The sequence below is a fragment of the Phoenix dactylifera genome, chromosome 14, assembly GCF_009389715.1.
Source record: "Phoenix dactylifera cultivar Barhee BC4 chromosome 14, palm_55x_up_171113_PBpolish2nd_filt_p, whole genome shotgun sequence".
NCBI classification, from domain to species: domain Eukaryota; kingdom Viridiplantae; phylum Streptophyta; class Magnoliopsida; order Arecales; family Arecaceae; genus Phoenix; species Phoenix dactylifera.
The window spans coordinates 1,105,031-1,122,934 of NC_052405.1; the positions used below are offsets into that span (position 1 = coordinate 1,105,031).

At 37.7% G+C, this 17,904-nt stretch overlaps 2 protein-coding genes and 1 non-coding gene across 4 annotated transcripts; 2 read left to right on the plus strand and 1 right to left on the minus strand.

Moving 5' to 3' along the window:
- Positions 1–543: 543 nt before the first annotated feature.
- Positions 544–10,136, plus strand: LOC103701237 (RNA-binding protein 39-like). The gene is made up of 13 exons (XM_008783230.4): positions 544–1,254; positions 1,485–1,563; positions 1,678–1,734; positions 2,256–2,311; positions 4,000–4,198; positions 6,288–6,374; positions 6,465–6,539; positions 6,629–6,712; positions 6,963–7,027; positions 7,101–7,290; positions 7,364–7,452; positions 9,207–9,321; positions 9,704–10,136. Exons 1-13 carry the CDS (start codon positions 686–688, stop codon positions 9,743–9,745), a joined length of 1,707 nt encoding a protein of 568 aa, XP_008781452.1. The 5' UTR covers positions 544–685; the 3' UTR covers positions 9,746–10,136.
- Positions 10,137–11,843: 1,707 nt separating this feature from the next.
- Positions 11,844–11,917, plus strand: TRNAN-GUU. The gene has a single exon. It is a non-coding gene; the product is annotated as a tRNA-Asn (tRNA).
- A 679-nt stretch (positions 11,918–12,596) lies between these two features.
- LOC103701236 (5-formyltetrahydrofolate cyclo-ligase-like protein COG0212) lies at positions 12,597–17,121 on the minus strand. 2 transcript variants are annotated; one of them, XM_008783229.3, is made up of 6 exons: positions 16,665–17,119; positions 15,481–15,571; positions 14,097–14,323; positions 13,745–13,820; positions 13,007–13,132; positions 12,597–12,920 (listed from the first exon to the last, which is right to left on the minus strand). In XM_008783229.3, exons 1-6 carry the CDS (start codon positions 17,076–17,078, stop codon positions 12,772–12,774), a joined length of 1,083 nt encoding a protein of 360 aa, XP_008781451.3. In that variant the 5' UTR covers positions 17,079–17,119; the 3' UTR covers positions 12,597–12,771. The 2 variants fall into 2 exon arrangements, with proteins under 2 accessions (XP_008781451.3, XP_038989170.1); XM_039133242.1 differs by lacking the exons at positions 12,597–12,920; positions 13,007–13,132 and adding an exon at positions 13,139–13,604 and having other exon boundaries at positions 16,665–17,121.
- Positions 17,122–17,904: the final 783 nt, after the last annotated feature.

The following is a 17,904-nucleotide window of genomic DNA, read 5'->3' on the forward strand; positions in this document are numbered from 1 at the left end:
GCATCAGCATTTGGAGCGGAGCTCAGGGCTGCATGGGAGGAGCTCTCTTATACGAGACATATTCTGGAGGCAGGCTATATTATCTCGGAGGGGGACTCAGCTTTATTGATGGAGCACTTACGAGAGGAGGAGTTGGAGGAGGTAGAGCACCCGCTTCTATATGACATACGTCGGATGCTGCGGGAGCGCCATGCGGTCCGGGTCAGGCATGTTCTTTGAGAGGCGAATCAAGCTGCTGATTGGATCGCCTCATTTGTTGCTCATCATTCAGGAGGATTTTTTTGGACCCAACAGTTCTCTATTTTTTTTGCTCCGTGTAGCCTGATTGTTAGTAATGCTGCTGGCTGTGCTTATGCGAAGGTAGTGTGAGCAGCCAATGTACAAAAAAAAAAAAAAAAAAAAAAAAAAAAAAAAAAAAAAAAAAAAAAAAAAAAAAAAAAAAAAAAAAAGAGGAGTGGTGTCGCTGCGCAAATGGCTAGAAGTCGAGGGGCTAAAGTGTGACTTTCCTTCCGCCCTTTCGTATTAATAGCATCTCGTTCCAAGGACTCCCCCGTCTACTTTTGCCCTTCCTCACTTCTAGGCTCTAAACGGCTAAACCCCAAATCCAAACCCTAAGCGCTCGATTCTCCCTCTATTCTATTCTAGGGTGTTCAAAATTCTTGGATTCGGTCGCAGCGGAGGGAGGATGGAATTCGACGAGTACGATTACCTGGAGAAATCGGTGGAGCCCGCGGATCTCAAGAAGGAGCGCCGGAGCTCCCGGCACGGCGGCGACCACGAGAAGGACGGCGGCGGCACGGATAGACCGTCGAGGCGGTCGAGGGCGGAGGAGAAGCAGAACGGCGAGAAGGTGGACCGCGAGGATCGGGATCGATCGCTTCGGCACGAGAAGGATCGCCACCGGAGCAGTAGGGAGGCGGAGAGGGAGCGTGACAAGGATAGAGACAACCGGAGCCGAGAGAGAGATCACCGGGAAAGAGAGAAGGAGAAGGACAAGAAGGAAAGGGAGAAGGAGAGGGATAGAGAGAAAGAGAGGGGAAGGGAGGAGAGGGAGAAAGAGGAAGATAGGGAGAGGAGGAAGGAGGGAGAACGGGAGAGGGAGAGAGAAAGGGAGCGGGACAGCGAGAGGAGAAGCAGCAGCAGGTCGAGAAGGCATGATAGCGAGGTTGAAAGAGAGATGGAGAGGGCAAGGAGCAGAGAGAGGGCATTGAGAGAAAGAGAAATCGAGAGAGAGGTGAGGGAAAGAGAGAGCAGGTATTGTTTATGTTCTTTTCTTATATCCTCTTTAGCTTATTTGTATTTGTGCTAATTTTCGGCTTCTGTGGAGTATTATATACTTTCCATTTGTAAAGTTTTCTATCGTTTCCCCAGTTCTCTTCCTTTTTTTGAATGATTACGGTATTGTTTAAAAGTAATGTTACAGTTTCGTAAACAATTGATATCAAGCTGTCTGCGTTAATGGTGAAATCTATTTTGTCATGTAGGAGGTACAAGGAGAAAAAAGAAGTGGTGGAACCTGAAGTTGATCCAGAAAGGGACCAGAGGACTGTTTTTGCATATCAGGTGTATAGATTGACTCGTATTTTAACCTTTATTTTTAACATGGTGCCTACAATTTTGACAAATTATGTTTCATATATTCAGTCTAAGTTCACTTTTATTTCATTTACATGCCAGATGCCTTTGAAGGCGACTGAGAGAGATGTTTATGAGTTCTTCTCAAAAGCAGGAAAGGTTAGTGAAACATAATGGTTTGTTAGTTCAGCAGGATGCTAATGTTTGTCTTCTATTATATTCCTTTTAAAGGATTGCCTGCATGTTTTGACATGTCATTTCACCCACGAGGTAAAATATATCCTGGAATCTATACATGTTATGCGCAATGAAGGTACAGTTTCCATCATATTTTTCCCATGCATATACCATTTGATATGTAGTTAACCATTCAAATCTATTTGGTGCATTTTCACAAAAAAAAAAAAAAAGTTTGGTCCATGCTATTCAGAGATAATGCTTATCACATAAAATGCTGCCCTTCCTTTATTGAGGTGAACTATAATATCTTTTTTGTGGCTCAATGTACTTATTATTTGGTTACTGATGATGAATAAAGAAGCCAATTAGCAATCACACAGTCTGCTTTAATGGGTGGTATAATATGCATAAGGCATATCACTGCATCTCATATACTGCAGTTCCCTGCTTATTATTTGCTTCTGGTAAAGAATACATCTTTGAATGTTCTTAATTTCTAGGTGAGGGATGTACGCTTGATTATGGATCGTAATTCAAGGCGTTCGAAGGGAGTAGGGTATGTAATTTCCTTGTACCTGAAGCTACACATTTATGCCCTCAAAAAACTGCTTTATTTCCTTTTACTTGTACAAAATCTCCTGCCTAATTTTATTTTGTTTATTAAATGCAGTGGCATTAAGAAAGAAAGAAAAGATGATACCTATAAGAACCAGTTGTTGGGAATTCTATGTATATCATTTTAACTCCTGTAGAATGTTTTTGGCATCGTATTGACATTCAATATTTGCCTTAGAGGCCATAATGTGTGTGTGGGTGTTCAAAAACATTTCTTGAGCATTTAAGCAATCTTTTTGTTCATCCACTTATCTTGGTGGCAATATGTTATGTTCTCGTGTATTTGAACTCAAGCATAAGCTTGTTTTCATAACCAACCTCAGAATTTTTGGAAAAATTCCAGATTCTATAAACCTTCTCCATTTGATTTTAGACCTCTTCGAGGCCTATTTTTTTTATGAGCTTTGCCGTATGTACTTCTGCCCCTGAGATTTGTTTCTCTATCTCCTTGCCTGTGTTCTCATTTGCGTTTTTGCACTGTTTTTAGTCATAAGACCATCTGCCGTTCCTTGAAATTAAAATGTGTAACTCCTCGTCCTATTCCTGACGATGTAAGTGTACAAAATTGACCTAAAGTTTGTCTATGCAATATCATGAAGCCTCCAAGTTGTCATTATAGTTTGGAGTTACCCTCCACAAAGGGAGTCATAATTATGATGAACAAGCCTTTTCCTATTCATTTGGTTTCACTTCATAATCATTCTTGTCATTTTGTTGTAATTTTAACTCAAACAGAACCTTTAAAATATTTTGTCATAGCTTTCATCTAAAACTTCGCTAAATCTTCATTTGATGCTCATTTCCAAAACAATCCATTTAAGACTTCCATCTGAACCTTTAAATTTTCATCGTCTGCAAGAAATCTTAGTTTCTCTTTGATGCTGTTAACTTTAAACTTTGTTGCACACTGTCATACCATTCTGTTGGACCCTGATGGATGATCATGTCATCTTCACATCTAACTCAGCTATTGTAAGTCCCAGCTTTGCTTTGTTTTTTTTTATGCTCTCTATGATCTGAAATTCTAATTCACATGAAATATCTTGCCTAGTCACTTTTCATAACAACAGCATGTAATGACTGTGAACATGAGCTGTATGCTCCCTGATTATTCATTCTTCTTTGGGCTTAAGTTCTTTACTCAGTTGCTTTAAATCCCTTGTTAGCCATTCTTGAAAGAAAAATCTCCTGTTGTGCAACTTTCCCTCGAGACTGGAGTGTGTCTTGATCATGCACTCTTCAAGCTTCTTGCTACTCAAACCCTTCTTAAATTCTGTTGCATTGTAATTCTGATTTCTTCTGTTCCTGGATCCAGGATGGCCTAAATGATTGCTTAGGTTACCTTGCAGTCATGATTTTGTGCAAATCTTTCTCATTTTTATACATTTTAAGTTCTCTCTCTCTCTCTCTCTCTCTCTCTCTCTCTCTCTCTCTCTATATATATATATATATATATATATATATATTTATATATATTCTTGACTTTTATTGAATACATTTTTTTCCTTGCTTTATAACAAGAGAAGCCTTTCTTGTCTATTTGCCATTTTTTTTTGTTGAGGGGTGGGGGTGGAATGTCTATTTGCATGTTCAAACATCTTATTGTTGTTTATATTGGAGTTGTTGCAGTTACATCGAGTTTTATGATGCAATGTCAGTACCGATGGCAATAGTTCTTTCTGGTCACCTTCTTCTTGGTCAACCAGTGATGGTTAAACCTTCAGAAGCAGAAAAGAATCTTGTTCAGTCAAATGCTACTGGAGCTGCTGCAAGAAAAATTTATGTTGGAAATCTTCACTTCAACATTACAGAAGATCAGCTTCGTCAGGTGAATGCAGCCGATGGCTAAACTGAAATGTAGCTAATATGGAATAATTTTGAATGTGTTCTTATGAATTCTGCTATTGCTGGTGTATCTGCAAATTTATGATGACCTCGTCTTTCATTGGGATAGCTACAGTGATTTTCTTTTTTTCTGGATAGATTTTTTTTAGCTATTGGGTCATATTTTTCATTTTAAACTTCAATATTCCAGATGCATGTTATCCGACATTCAGGTTTAAAATGCTGTTCCAATGAATAGCGAATCTGAGTATGGATTTGTTATTAAAAATAGATAGATTCTAACTGAAAATCAATAATATGGAGCTTGATTTCATTTTTCAGTTATTCAATTTGTATATTTTATGATTTGACCAAATAGTATGCTTCTTAGGCCACTTAAATGATATGCATAAACAAGATAGAGGAAACCTCATCTTTGTCATACAAAGGTTAGATTAATTATAAATTACCATCCTTCCTCGATGGAAATAACTTTCATTTTCTCATTGTAATCTACAGTATAGATGGTGTTCTGTTTTCTCAGTTGTCAGGGGGAGAAGAATAAAGAAGGGTCAGTTTGTAGATTTTAGATACTCAGTGCTCCTAGGCTTTATGGGGTAATGATAATTTCCCCCCATCTATTTGTGCTGTCTGTTGGGCAAATCATTATATTTGATGTACTTTTCAATAAATTAAGTTGACAAAGAACTCTGGGTTTTTGATCCGTTAGTCTCCGTGTACCTTTCAATATTGTAAGAAACATGTCCAGCTGAGGCATATTGATCCATTTTTCAATGAAAGATTTTTGGTCGATTAAATCCAGCTTGGCTTATAATTGGATAACTTGGATTTGCAAGTTAAACACTTTATTCATAGTGTTGTGCGATTGCATGCATATTGTGAAAATTGTGAGTCTACTTGAAGACAATTGATTTGGACTTGGAGAGTGAGCTGGTATTCGGCAAGGTTTAACCATTATTTTCTTGTCAGGTGAAATAACAGGCCAGATAGCTGGTGCATCATTGAAATTAAGTATTTGTCTGACTCATTCAAAAATACAGATTTTAGGACAAGTTAGTTGGCACAGAAATTGGATAATAAAGTTTTCAGTATCAGAATAGGGTGTACATTTGCTTCTCTTTGTTAAACACGATTTCTATCCTTCATGTTAGTGTTGGATTTCTATCTCTAGATTTTTACCTAAAGTGCTGCAATCCTTCCTTTTAAATTTTATATGATTCGCTAATATTGCAGTGGTTGCTGGGTTGAGCTATTGTCTCCTTGGATTTCTATGAAATATTAATATTCATTTAAAAAAAAGTAATCCAGGAACCAGTACCTATGTTTTAGTCAAAATTTTCTTTTATATAACATGCACAAATTGCGATTGCCATTTCATGTATGCGGATATTAATATTTTCTATTTACATCAGTCTGGGCTCTGGAACATAAATTCGCAAGAATCATCTCAATGGATGCAGAGTTGTGTTAAATTGCAGATTTTTTATGTCCATTCATTATTTTGGTAATTCTCAATAACCTTCACTCAGCTGGCATCGATTTTTTAAATTGTTTTTCATGTTGCAGATTCTAAACTAGTGTATGACTATGATATGATTCATGTTTTTGTGGTATAGGTGCTGATCACTAAGGGTATTTTCTACTCTTCTGATTTTGGATTATATCCTCTCAGATTTGTCATTGTCATGTGGCACAATCATAATTGCTGAAGATATTTTGTGTTCTTTCACTTCTAGGTGATACCCATTGCTTCTATTCTTCGTAAAAATATATCTGAGAAGTTGAATATAGTTCTGTTTAAAATGGGTTCCCCATTTGGAGTTTGCAACATGGGTACTTGTTGTTAAATAAAATTCCATGACTTTAATTGGTGAAATGTCATCCATTTATGAAGTTTTTACAAACTGCTTTCTTTTCCTGATTTGAATGTAATTATGTTAGTGTTATATTTTCTTCTCTTTTTATCCCTTTTTAATGTTTTTCAACAGTTGTGCTTAATGCTTCTTGATCATTTTATTACATTTTATGTCAACTTCCAAATGTATATTAGAATTGTTAAATGCATTTTTTAGGTCTTTGAACCTTTTGGTCCAGTGGAGCTTGTGCAATTACCTGTGGATCTAGAAACGGGGCACTGTAAAGGTTATGGATTCATTCAAGTAAGTATGTAGTTGTGCAGTGGCTGTTATTTCAACTAATATTTGCCGACATGCTATTTTATCTTTCTTTTGTACTATTCGATCTTTTAGTTTGCTCAAGTTGAACATGCAAAGGCAGCTCAGAGTTTAAATGGAAAGCTGGAAATTGCTGGGAGGGTCATCAAGGTATTCATCGTGCATGATGTTTTTCAGATATTTCTTTTTTGATTGCTTTTGATCCTGCATTAACAAAGACTTGCATATGGTTGGAACAGGTATCATCTGTTACAGATCATATTGGTGGGCAGGATGGTGGACCAAATGCTGCTGACTTTGATGATGATGCTGGTGGTGGTTTGGTGAGTAAATGTGCTCGACTTTTCTCTTCCTCAATATGTTATTTTAACATGCTTGTGAAGTTGTGATTGGTGTCCTGATTTTTTAATATTAAATACTTCTAGTGGTGTTTGGATCTTAAAGACCATTGCATGATCTTCTGTTTGTTTTGGTTTTCCAGTGAAATTCTTTCACATTGTGCATCAAAAAAGAAATTCAATTCCCATGCTTTGGACGTGGAGACAGCTGATTTCTTATTTCTTTGTTATGCAGTCTTTGAATGCTCAATCTAGAGCTTTACTCATGCAGAAATTGGATAGAACTGGAACTGCTTCAAGGTTTGTTTCTGTGTCTAATTTTATTTGTCCTGATTTCATGTCCTGCAAGCTTATCTGCAGCCTTATTCTGCAGTATTGCAGGATCACTTGGAGTGCCTGTGCTTAATGGAGCTGTTCCAAATCAGCAGGCCTTAAGCTTGCCTATGAATGGGCAGGTTACGGTGCCTTCAGCCCTTCCAGCGCTAGCTTCCCCTCTCGCCGAGCCTATCGGGGAGCCTAGTGAGTGTGTTTTATTGAAGAATATGTTTGATCCAAGCACTGAGGTTTGTAACAAACCTTTGCATACATGGCAATCGTATGCAAGCTGCATTGCTAAACTATGAAATTATGTTACAGACGGATCCAGATTTTGATTTGGATATCAAAGAGGAAGTCGAAGAAGAATGTTCCAAGTTTGGCTCGGTGAAACATATCTATGTGGACAAGTACTGTTTCTTTTTACTAAGTTTTTTTTTGGGATTAATGAAGCTTAAATGCCATCTTACTCCATCACAGTGGATTTAAGTAGCAGTTTCGCATACATTATTTTGCTAGGCAATTAGACAAATTGATTTAAGTAGTAGTTTCGCATACATTACTTTGCTAGACATTAGACAAATGGAGGTTCCTTAGATGATTATGACATATAGGGTATCAACATCTGGGTGTGAAATGTGAGAACAAGTTTCTAGGGATGCTGTTGGTACACAATCCTGATTTATTAGAGACACCAGGTTCTTTGTGAAGATGACGGCCGGTTTCCCTAAAAATTGAGGATAATGCGTTGGAGGCTTCTCCCAATCTATACTTCCTCTTTTCTTATCAATGTGGGAGATATCCCATGGACATGGAATGAGGGTTCCAAACAGTGCCACAGAGTTGTCAGCATGCTTGTTTTGCTTTCATGTTGTTTAGTATCAAAGAAGGGGAGGTTTGTGATATATACGAGTTCAAGAAGACAATTCTGACAAGTGCAGTTTGTGATATTTATTTCTTGTGAGAGAATAAGGGGTTTAGTGGAGGAATACGATGTAGTTGAGAAGACAATCTCAACTGTGCTCGAGCAAGAGGAGAAGGGTGGTGGCCTGTCACCTCTCTGAGTAGAGTTTGAGACTCTGCAACTAGGTCTTTCCCTCTTACCTTTCACAGGGAGTGAGGCATGAGCCTACCCCTCCTCCCAATCCAACACCCTGCCCCAACAAATGTTGGTGTTTTTAATAGTTTTAGATATGTGTACCATATAATTCATATGTCTGGTCAATGCATGTTATGCATCTTTTCGTGTGGTTATATATGTATGTGCCTATTTGTATCAACAAATGTCACTTTTTGAATATTCTGAGCCTAATTTTGCTACAGCATGGGGTAACGATAAAATTCTTTACATTTTGAAATTGGAGGTGACAAATTTTGATGAATGAGAGGAACGGATATTTGCTAGATGTTTACTGTTCTAATTGATTTAGATTCTTGTCTGAATTTTTGGGCAGAGCAAGTGTCAAATAATGAAACTATTGATAGTTTTAAGTGTTATATTAAGCTTTTAGATTGTTAAAAGTGTTTTTGGAATCCTTATGCCAATGGCTATTTAAACTTGTGTCATCTAGAGCACAGTGGCCTGGTTAGGGAAAACGCTAGCCTAATTCCTGGATCTTTTTTTGGCAAACCGTTAGCGGACAACACAAACTTGAGGTGAATTCTGTGGATACAAGTTGTGTTATGGTCTCTGCTCAACTGTGTAGACATGGCAATCCCCTTGTCACAAATATCTGTTTGGTCCCCACATAGCTAATTGGGAGATAGATACCTTTAACCATTGGTACTACCTCCTAATCAGGTAACTATGAATAAGAACTATTCGTTGTTTGGTTGACATTTGAGGGCTGGTGGGATAAGTTGTGGAAAAAGTGGAAAAGTAAGGAGAGAGAGGGGAGAGTTTTTAGTGGTTAAATCTATTTGACCTCCTGTGAAATAAACTTAACCTGGTTATGGCATTTTTTAGGGTGTTGGCGAAATAACGTTAAGACACCTTTTTTTGCACTTGTTTGGCTGGGTAGGTAGATAACCACTGCCTAACCACCCCCTAACCAGCATCCAAACAGGACCTTATTGTATTAAGCTATCATGAATCCTTCAACATGCTCTCTTTGATTGTCAGTTGGATATCTAATACTTTCTTTTTTGGTTGTTATATTTACAGGAACAGCCATGGATATGTGTATTTGTGGTTTGGTTCTATGGCAGCGGCTGCTAGTTGTCAGCATGCGATGCATATGAGATGGTATGCACGGAGGACCATATCTGCAACGTTTATGGTAGGAGTCTGACTTGTTACACAATGTTATCTTTAAATGATGTCGCTATCATACGATGCATTCATTAATATATAGAAGAGAATTTGGAGAAATCAAAATCGTATCAATAGTTCTGAGGACCTAATTCCGTCAATTTCTCTGCCAACCTGATGGTCCATGCCAATGTTGGATGACACCAAAGGTATATTATGTGGGTTGAACTTAAGTTCAGATTGCCGAGGTGCAGGAGGGTTGTATGGGAGCAAGACCACATATACTGCGAACGGTTCACTCTGAAATTGCTGATTCATAGAATCTTGACTGTTCTTTTTTCTTCTTTTCCAAGTTGCTTTGTTGTTTATGTTCACCTTCTGTCGAGCTTATATGATTTCATTCTTTGCAGCGGCCACAAGAGTATGAAGCCAAGTTCCGGGGTGTTTCTTAAGCTACTCCTGAAGATTAGGCAACAGCTGCTGCTGTTGGGTTGCTTGAATACAGTGACTGGAGATTTTGTGGTTGGCCATGCACAAGCACAGTACCTGATGAATTTAGAAATTGAAGCTTCTAACGGTTTCACTTTGTTAATGAATGAGGTTGTATTTGTAACCGAGTCCATTGTATATGCCTTAGATTATTAGATTCCCTCCTGTTAGAAATTTCTCATTTGAGAGAAATATTGTGAGCAAGAAGGATGCTAGTCAAAGGCTTTGACAGATATCTCTGTATAAAAAGCCGTTGTGCCAATAGCAAGATGAGTTCATTGGCCCGTAATTTTGTTACAAACTGCTTGTTAAGTAACAGAGTGACAGCTAGGGCCATTCTCTACGGTTTCTATTTGATCATTGATGAATTTACGTTATCTGACTGAAACAGGTTATTCTACATGCAAATTCCTTCTAGGATAGGGCTGAAAACAGGTTGGACATTATCATGGCTGAATCCCTGTCCGTATGAAAAAAAAGTTCCATCCTCTTCTTTTTAACAAAAAATAAAAAATGGGTAGCTTCATTTTATTCTTTATAATATTTTGATTTTTTTGTTTAAAATATTTAGAAATATCAATGCTTTCAATATATTTCTATTTTTTCCCATATTTTTTAAAAGTTCTTAAAAATAGATGTGATTCCTTTCATTAAAAAAATAGTAGTAGTATTTGCCATTGGCACTCCGCGAGTTACTGTATTTTGATCTTATTGGGTGTATTCATACACGTACTGTTTGATGCACCTGTTTTAAGCACAAAAAAAAAATAGTAGTAGTATTCAATATAGAAAAATTTAATACTTTATATTATTTGTGTTATTTAAATTATTTTTTAATATTTTTAAATACAAATTAGATTAGATCAACTATTCAAATCTTCGGTCAAATTGGTTTCAGCAAGTTTAATAATTGTTTAAGGCCATTATCAGGTTAGGATGCTTCCTTTGTAATCTTGATAGTAAATTTTGTACTTATTTTTTATAATTATATTATTAATTTATTTTGCATTGTTAAATTTTACTCTATTTGATTTATATCTGAATGATATCTAATTTATATCCTTCTTATAACAAAAAAAATATATATTATTAAATATTCAGTTTGTATCCTTTTTGTTTCAAACAAATATGAATATATTTAGTATTTAATTGATATCTGTATCTATTTAGCATAAATATAAATATTAATTTTCGTGTGTGTGTGTGTATATATAGCTTCATATGCAAAGCACATCATGCCTGCTGATAAGTAGTGAACGCGGACTGGTAATCTGATTGTGATGCACAGCAAGCGATCTAAATTATGAGCCTTGGGAGAGTCAGGTGCTCGCTGAATAGCGTGGCTTACGGCTCCAAATACCTGAGGATTCATATAGGAGTTGGCCAGAAGGAATTGCAAATGCTCCGAAGACCAACTTGAAATTCTGGGAGAGGCAATATCTGCACAGCACGAAGCCAAATTTCATTAAGCCTCGAGTTGTGGGCTGTCATGCATGAAAATCAACTGAAATGCCAGCCCATGGTAATGCCAATGGTTCGAGCATGATCAAATGCTTGTCATGCCAATTGCTTTTCACCTAATTTTCTTTGGAGCTTCCCCAGGTATGCCAATGCTACACACAGAGACATATCCAGCCGCAGTCCTCTAGCAAGACCATGCTGCTTCACAGTGCATGATTTGTAGACAAACAACACAATGTAACTCAGAAGTCCTTCGTACCTGCACACTGCAAAATGGTGTTATGCTCGGGTAGTTTCCTGCCTGATATCAGCCAGAGATATCTGCAAGACCACCACCGGAAGTCTGGAAACATAGTAACCGTTAATATCGTCGGCCACCGGAATCAGCCCATGATTTCTCTTGGAGAAGAAGTTGATATTATACATATACATATAGATATATATATATATATATATATATATATTCTGTATCCAATCTATTTTCCATCTTACTGTAGAGTCAGGGGCATGTGGTTGGCTGTGCAGCTGAGGAACATCAGAGGTTCGCAATGCCTGTGTTCTGAGTTCTCTAATATGATAGTTTTGGTGGAGTGAAAACGAGCTGGAGTAGCTCAGTTGGTTAGAGCGTGTGGCTGTTAACCACAAGGTCGAAGGTTCAAGCCCTTCCTCTAGCGGCTAAATTAGTTATTGTTTTTAAAATATTTTTTATTATCTGATCCTATTTACGTGCAATTTGTTTCTACTTTTGTTTGCTTGTTCAGAGCATTTTTTTCAGTCATGTTTTTGATCCGAAAATTGAGGTTGATGAGTTCTCTTTTACAAATAACCTACTTCCCACAATCATTTTGTTAACCTCACAAAATACTTTCTGGAAAGTAATTCCACCAATCTTTTGTCAGGTTCACTGATTTTCTAGATGAAAAAGGGCAAGGCAAACGTCTAGAAGAAAATAATTTAGTTGCCGTTGCACTGCATGCATTCACCCAATTTCCTTTCTCGATTAGATTTATTCGTCTTTTATATAAAATTCCTTCCTCCCTCTGCCTCCAGCTTTTCGCTGCGTTAGCATATGTTTCTTTTTTTCCTTCCTCCATTTTCCCTTTTCTCCCTCCTTTCCTCATTGGCAGTCAAATCAGTTGTTGAACACACAACAGAGATCATATCCACATGAGATAAAACATGCATACATGAACCTCGGAATTTTAGTGAGTTCCCCAGAGAAAACATTAGGGACTCACGTATACTATGCACACAAGCCTTCACATCAGACAAGAAATTATGATTGTTTGCTAAAACCATGTTTTAGTTTGCAACAAAGTTTTTAAAATGATGACAACCAAATATTGCACAACCTGAAATGAAACTCGTGCCACTCATATTATTCCCTTGATGATGAACATTCTGTAACATATTCCCATAGCATATTATGAACTGGGAAAAAGAAATTCAAGTTGCATTTACATATTCCATGATGGTGGTGGGAAAAACATATATTTCCAATATAATAATATCTCTAGTTTTTAAGTATTCATAGCCTCCGTTGAGCAGTGGGAGGAAGCGTTTCTGAAGGCCCACAAGGAAGCATCTGCCCAGTATCTCGTTCTATCCGCTTCTTCAGCTCTCTGAGAATGCGAATTTGGCCGAGCTTCTCGGGAGAAAGTTTCTCCCAGTAAATTCCTACATTCATAAAAATTATTAAATCACCCACCTGCAAATTGAATGACAAGAGACGGACATGGCTCATGAAAATTTTTCATTCCCACCTTGAGGCTTAGGGATTGTTGAATTGGTGAAGATCACCTGAGTTGGAGTGCAGATAATGTCGACTGGAACATCATGAACTAACAAGTTCTCAACTGGGATATCATCCACCAACTGCTTGTCATGCACTGGAGCCATGGACATGATAATTAGACAACACAAATAAGGTTGACTTAAGACACTAGCATACCTAATTAGTGAGTTCTTGTGCTAAACAAGAAACATGATGCTGGCTGTTCTTACAACTGCTTTTGTGGTCAAGGCATATGACATTTCATGGAAGAAAAACCATGAACAAATGTGCAGTTCAGAGATGCATGGGTGCTTGGCTGTAATATCCGATTCTTTGCGTAGCTGGGAGAAACAAGGGAACAGGTATCTTGGAGGCATTGCCAGCAGAGTTTTTGAGCTGGAGTTGGACCACCCAGCTATGTTTTATGCACAGCAATAAGCAATATCCCGCAAAATTTTGGCATTGTGGGAGCAAAGGCCTGCCCATCCCCTACTACTTCTCTCTTCTTCACTCCTTAAGCCTTTATTACCCACCCATGTGTAGAATCATGTATACGGCTATGGCAACTAGACATCCAAATACCCCACCTTTAGGTTTCATCATGCACCCAACATAAGAAGGCAGAATGTAAACGGCAGATAAGCAATAAAGGAAGATACATAGTTGAATACATAGCTTAATGAGACAAGTTGAAGATACATATGAGACAACAGAGGAGAGCCATTACCTGATGTTACAACCATAGTCGTGTCATCTATAGCCCCCATATGTCGCAGCATACCATACTCAAGTTCTGCAAAACCCTACATCAACTAAATCCTAATAAGGGATGAATGTCATTACAAATGATATTTTCATAATTAAACTTACCGCTGCTGCCTGAGATAAATAAATATGATTCAGTTTTCATACAATGAGATGCGCAAGCAAGAGAATGAAGGATGACATCCAGTAATGTGAAAAAGTTAATAAGTAATGCTAAGGACAACCTAAAATTATTGTCTAGTTCTCAATCTAGCAATATTAAATTCAAAATGCCAACTAAAACAGCAAAAACTTAATAATGGACCAGCTAATACCTCTCCCTTCCCGAGTCGCGCTCCTGTTCTTGGATCAACAGCAACTGATCCAATAACTATCAAATCCACATTAATTTTATCATCCAGACTGATAGGTCTGCCATATTTAGCAGCCCCAACAGAAGTGCATGCCTCCATTATGGAATCAGAAGATAACATCTGAGATTCTAATACTGAAAAGAAACCAGTTCTCAGACGTGGTTGAGGAGTCAACAACTTTTTCCCACCTGCATAATCCAAGGAACACTGTGATTAGAAATTATGCAAACTGGACCATGAAAAGTCAAACTTTTTTTAAGGGATGGAGGGAGATTTGCGTACTCATAAAGTTCTAACAAAGCCACTTCTTATTGGTCTGGTTAAGGAAGTTTAGAATAATTGAAATTAGTCAAATAAATTTTTACTTAATTTATGTTGAGTCAGATATGGAGTCCTGGTTGTGCTATGATTAGGTTAAAAAGGTTTTTATGAAATGATATTGAAGAACAAGAAGAAGACATTGTGATTAGAAATTACACAAACTGAACCATGAAAACTCTTTTTTTTTTTATGTGATGGAGCGAGATTTGCGTATTCCCAAAGTTCCGGAAGCTAGTACGAAGTCATGGATGTGCTATGATATGGTTAAAAAGGTTTTTACGAAATGATATTGAAGAAGAAAATGAGTCAGGTATAGAGTCCATTGATGAAGAAGAAGAAGAATCAAAGGAAGAACCCAACATATATAATATCATGACAAAATGCAAAAAAGTTGGAAAATTAAGAGATCCTTCTATATCAAGCATAAACATCTGTGCTAGAAAATATTTATTTTGATATAGAACATAAACATATTTCTTAATTTTGGACAGGAGAGAACATCAAAGTTTCCTTAATTAGAGATGTCTGCAAGACACAGCATAGAAATGTGTTTATTTGCACCAGAAATGCATGTACATGGACCTTGATTAGAATGCAGCAGCCAAAGCAGTATCAGAGTCAAGCCTGTCCAAGACCGGCAATTTTGACAAGTATTATACCGACAAGAATTCGTACACATCAAGGTTGGAGGATCCGGTACCGGGCACCGTACCGGTTTTCTGGCAGAACGAATCAGTACGGGCCGTGTTGGGCCCGTATCGAGAGAGGACACCTACCGAAGCCATAGAAGGAGAAGAGAAAGAGGAAGCGAGGGAGGGAGGGAGGGAGGGAGGGAGAAGGAGCGGCGGCAGACACCGGCGGAGGGCCACGGCGGTAGACATGTGCAAGTGCACCCATATATAAATAAAAACATCCATGTGCATGCATCAATGTGAGAAAGATATTATGTGTTAACATTTCTTTAGATAAACAAACCTTAAAATGATAGCTGTAGAACATGATGCTGAATGAAAGAGTAACAAACCTGTAAGAGTTAAGAACCTGACTTGCTTCTGTGGGGAATCAGGGTTGACCTTCACACATTGAGCCTTTTGAAAAACTTCTAATTTCCCTAACTTAACGCCCACCAAAAATACAAAATTTCAGTAACTAGAATTAAGTTAAAAAATAACAGCTCAAGGTACCTTAGTTTTAAAGGTACCAACAATATTAGGATACACTAAACATGAGAAACAAGTAACCTCCCTAAGTGAATATTGAGTTTGACTAAACAAACCTGTCCAGATCTGTTTAGTCTTGATGTAATTATCATGTTATAACCAGCGAACAGAAGTCTCATCCTATCCATTTAGCATAAGAGTAAAAAAATATTATGCATGACATAAACAATGTCATTTGAGCATATACAAAGGCAAATCTTATAACTCCCTTCTAAACTATTGTCCGCATGTTCTTTAACATGTGCTAGTCTTATGGAAGCTTAGAAACTGATCTCCACTTCATTCAACTAATTTTATTTGCAAACCAAAAATTATGGCTTTAAAGCATTATCGTGATAACAAGCTGAAGCCTTAAAGGACCCCAAGCTATCAATACAAGACTGCAAAATAAATCTCCACAGTCCCAGGAGGGCACCAAAATACAACAACAGTACAATCTGAAGTAGAGTTTCAGAAACAGTTAAAAGGCCTTAAAATGCAGCACCAATCTTGAGATTTCGTTAAAGATTACATCTTGCAATCGACTAGGACAGAACATGGCAAAAATTATGGGCATTCCACAACAACGGGACCACTCACAAACTCAAGTAGATCATTTAAGGTTTGAGTCTAGCCATTGATGAGAGATTCCATGATATCCAAACCCCGTATAAACTTGTATAAGGATTAAGAAGACCTAATTGCTTAAATAAGTAAATATTTTTTGGTCCCTCTTCAATTATAACAAAGCTTGGTGAGTCTCCTACTCTCCTCCGATATTTCTTCTAGTAAGAGGCTTTACAGATCCTTGTTCAAGAATTCACACGCCTCAAGAATTATGTTCTTTAAATGCTTAGTCTACTTTGTCAACTTAATCCAAGTTTCTGTGCTTATAAATTGCTTGAGATTGGAAGAGATTAGATCGTTTAGGCCTGAAATTATCAAAGCACAAAGGAAATAGGAATTGTTTGAATGAGGTTAAGAATAAAAAGAGGGGGAGAACACGGACTGAGTCGGCGGCGGTAGCAGCGCCGGCGAAATTGGGGATGCGGTGGTGGACGGGGCGAGGATTCCGGGCGATATCCTCGGCTTCCATGAGATCCCAGATCCGCTTCCGGATCCTCCACTTCCACGTCTTGGGATCTCCGCCTCCCTCCTCTGCCAAGCTTGCGGTGGACGCCATGGCCGCGCGGGCCTCAGCGTCGAGGCGGACTCGGTCGGCCTCAAACGTGGCCGGATCGAAAGACGAGGATCCCTCCACTCTCTCGGCGCCGCAGGGATGGAGAGGCCTCGGGAAGGCGGAGGAGGAGGAGGACCAGGAGCGGTGGAGGGCCGTGGAAGTTTTCGGAGGTGGGTTACAGGCGCCGGCGAGGACGAGCGGAGCGGCGGGAGGCCAGGGGAGTCGGTGGAGAAAGAGAGGCATAGCTTTGGATAATTTTTTTTTTTGGCCATCTAAGCTCGCCATGGATTCCTGGAGTCACGCTGTTTTGAGTCGAGTACCGGATCATGGCCGTACGAGGTCGATGTCACACGTACCCAATTTCCAGACACTGCCTTGTACCACTTTATTGTTTAAAAAAATTATTTTATTTAAAAAAATATAACTAAAAAATGGAAATAATAACTACTATAATGATTTGATTATTTTATTACGATCATCTAAAACCATGGATTAGAGTGGAGATAATATTATTCAACGCTAGATGACCTATGTTAGAAACTCAAAGAAGTTTTTGAGTGTATCATTTCTTATTGTTTATTACTCATAAACTCTAATTACAAACTTATTGGGAAAAAAAAATTGTAACATACTTTATATATGCCCATTTTTTAAGTATTAAAATAGTATAATGCTACAACATAACATTGATATACTCTATAATTGTACCTTACACTATAATACCAATATTCTTCAAAAAGCGTCGGCGGTATAGGTGTGTGTTATTTATTATTTTGAGATATTCGAGCTATGATATGTGATAATGTGGCATTTCAAATCAAATACATATTTAAAAAGCCATCGTACATGACCAATCATTTTAGAGATATATTTTGAGTGGAAGAGAGGGAGCTGCCTAATACACTTCGGACTTGTTATCTTTTGGCTTTTTTTTTTATATATCTATATTAAATTGTATGAATCATCTGTTTTAGTAAAAAAAATATTAATATTTTTAAAATAATAATCACGTTGAGTATTAATGTTATGATAATATAATTATAATAAAATATTATTATGTCACATTATA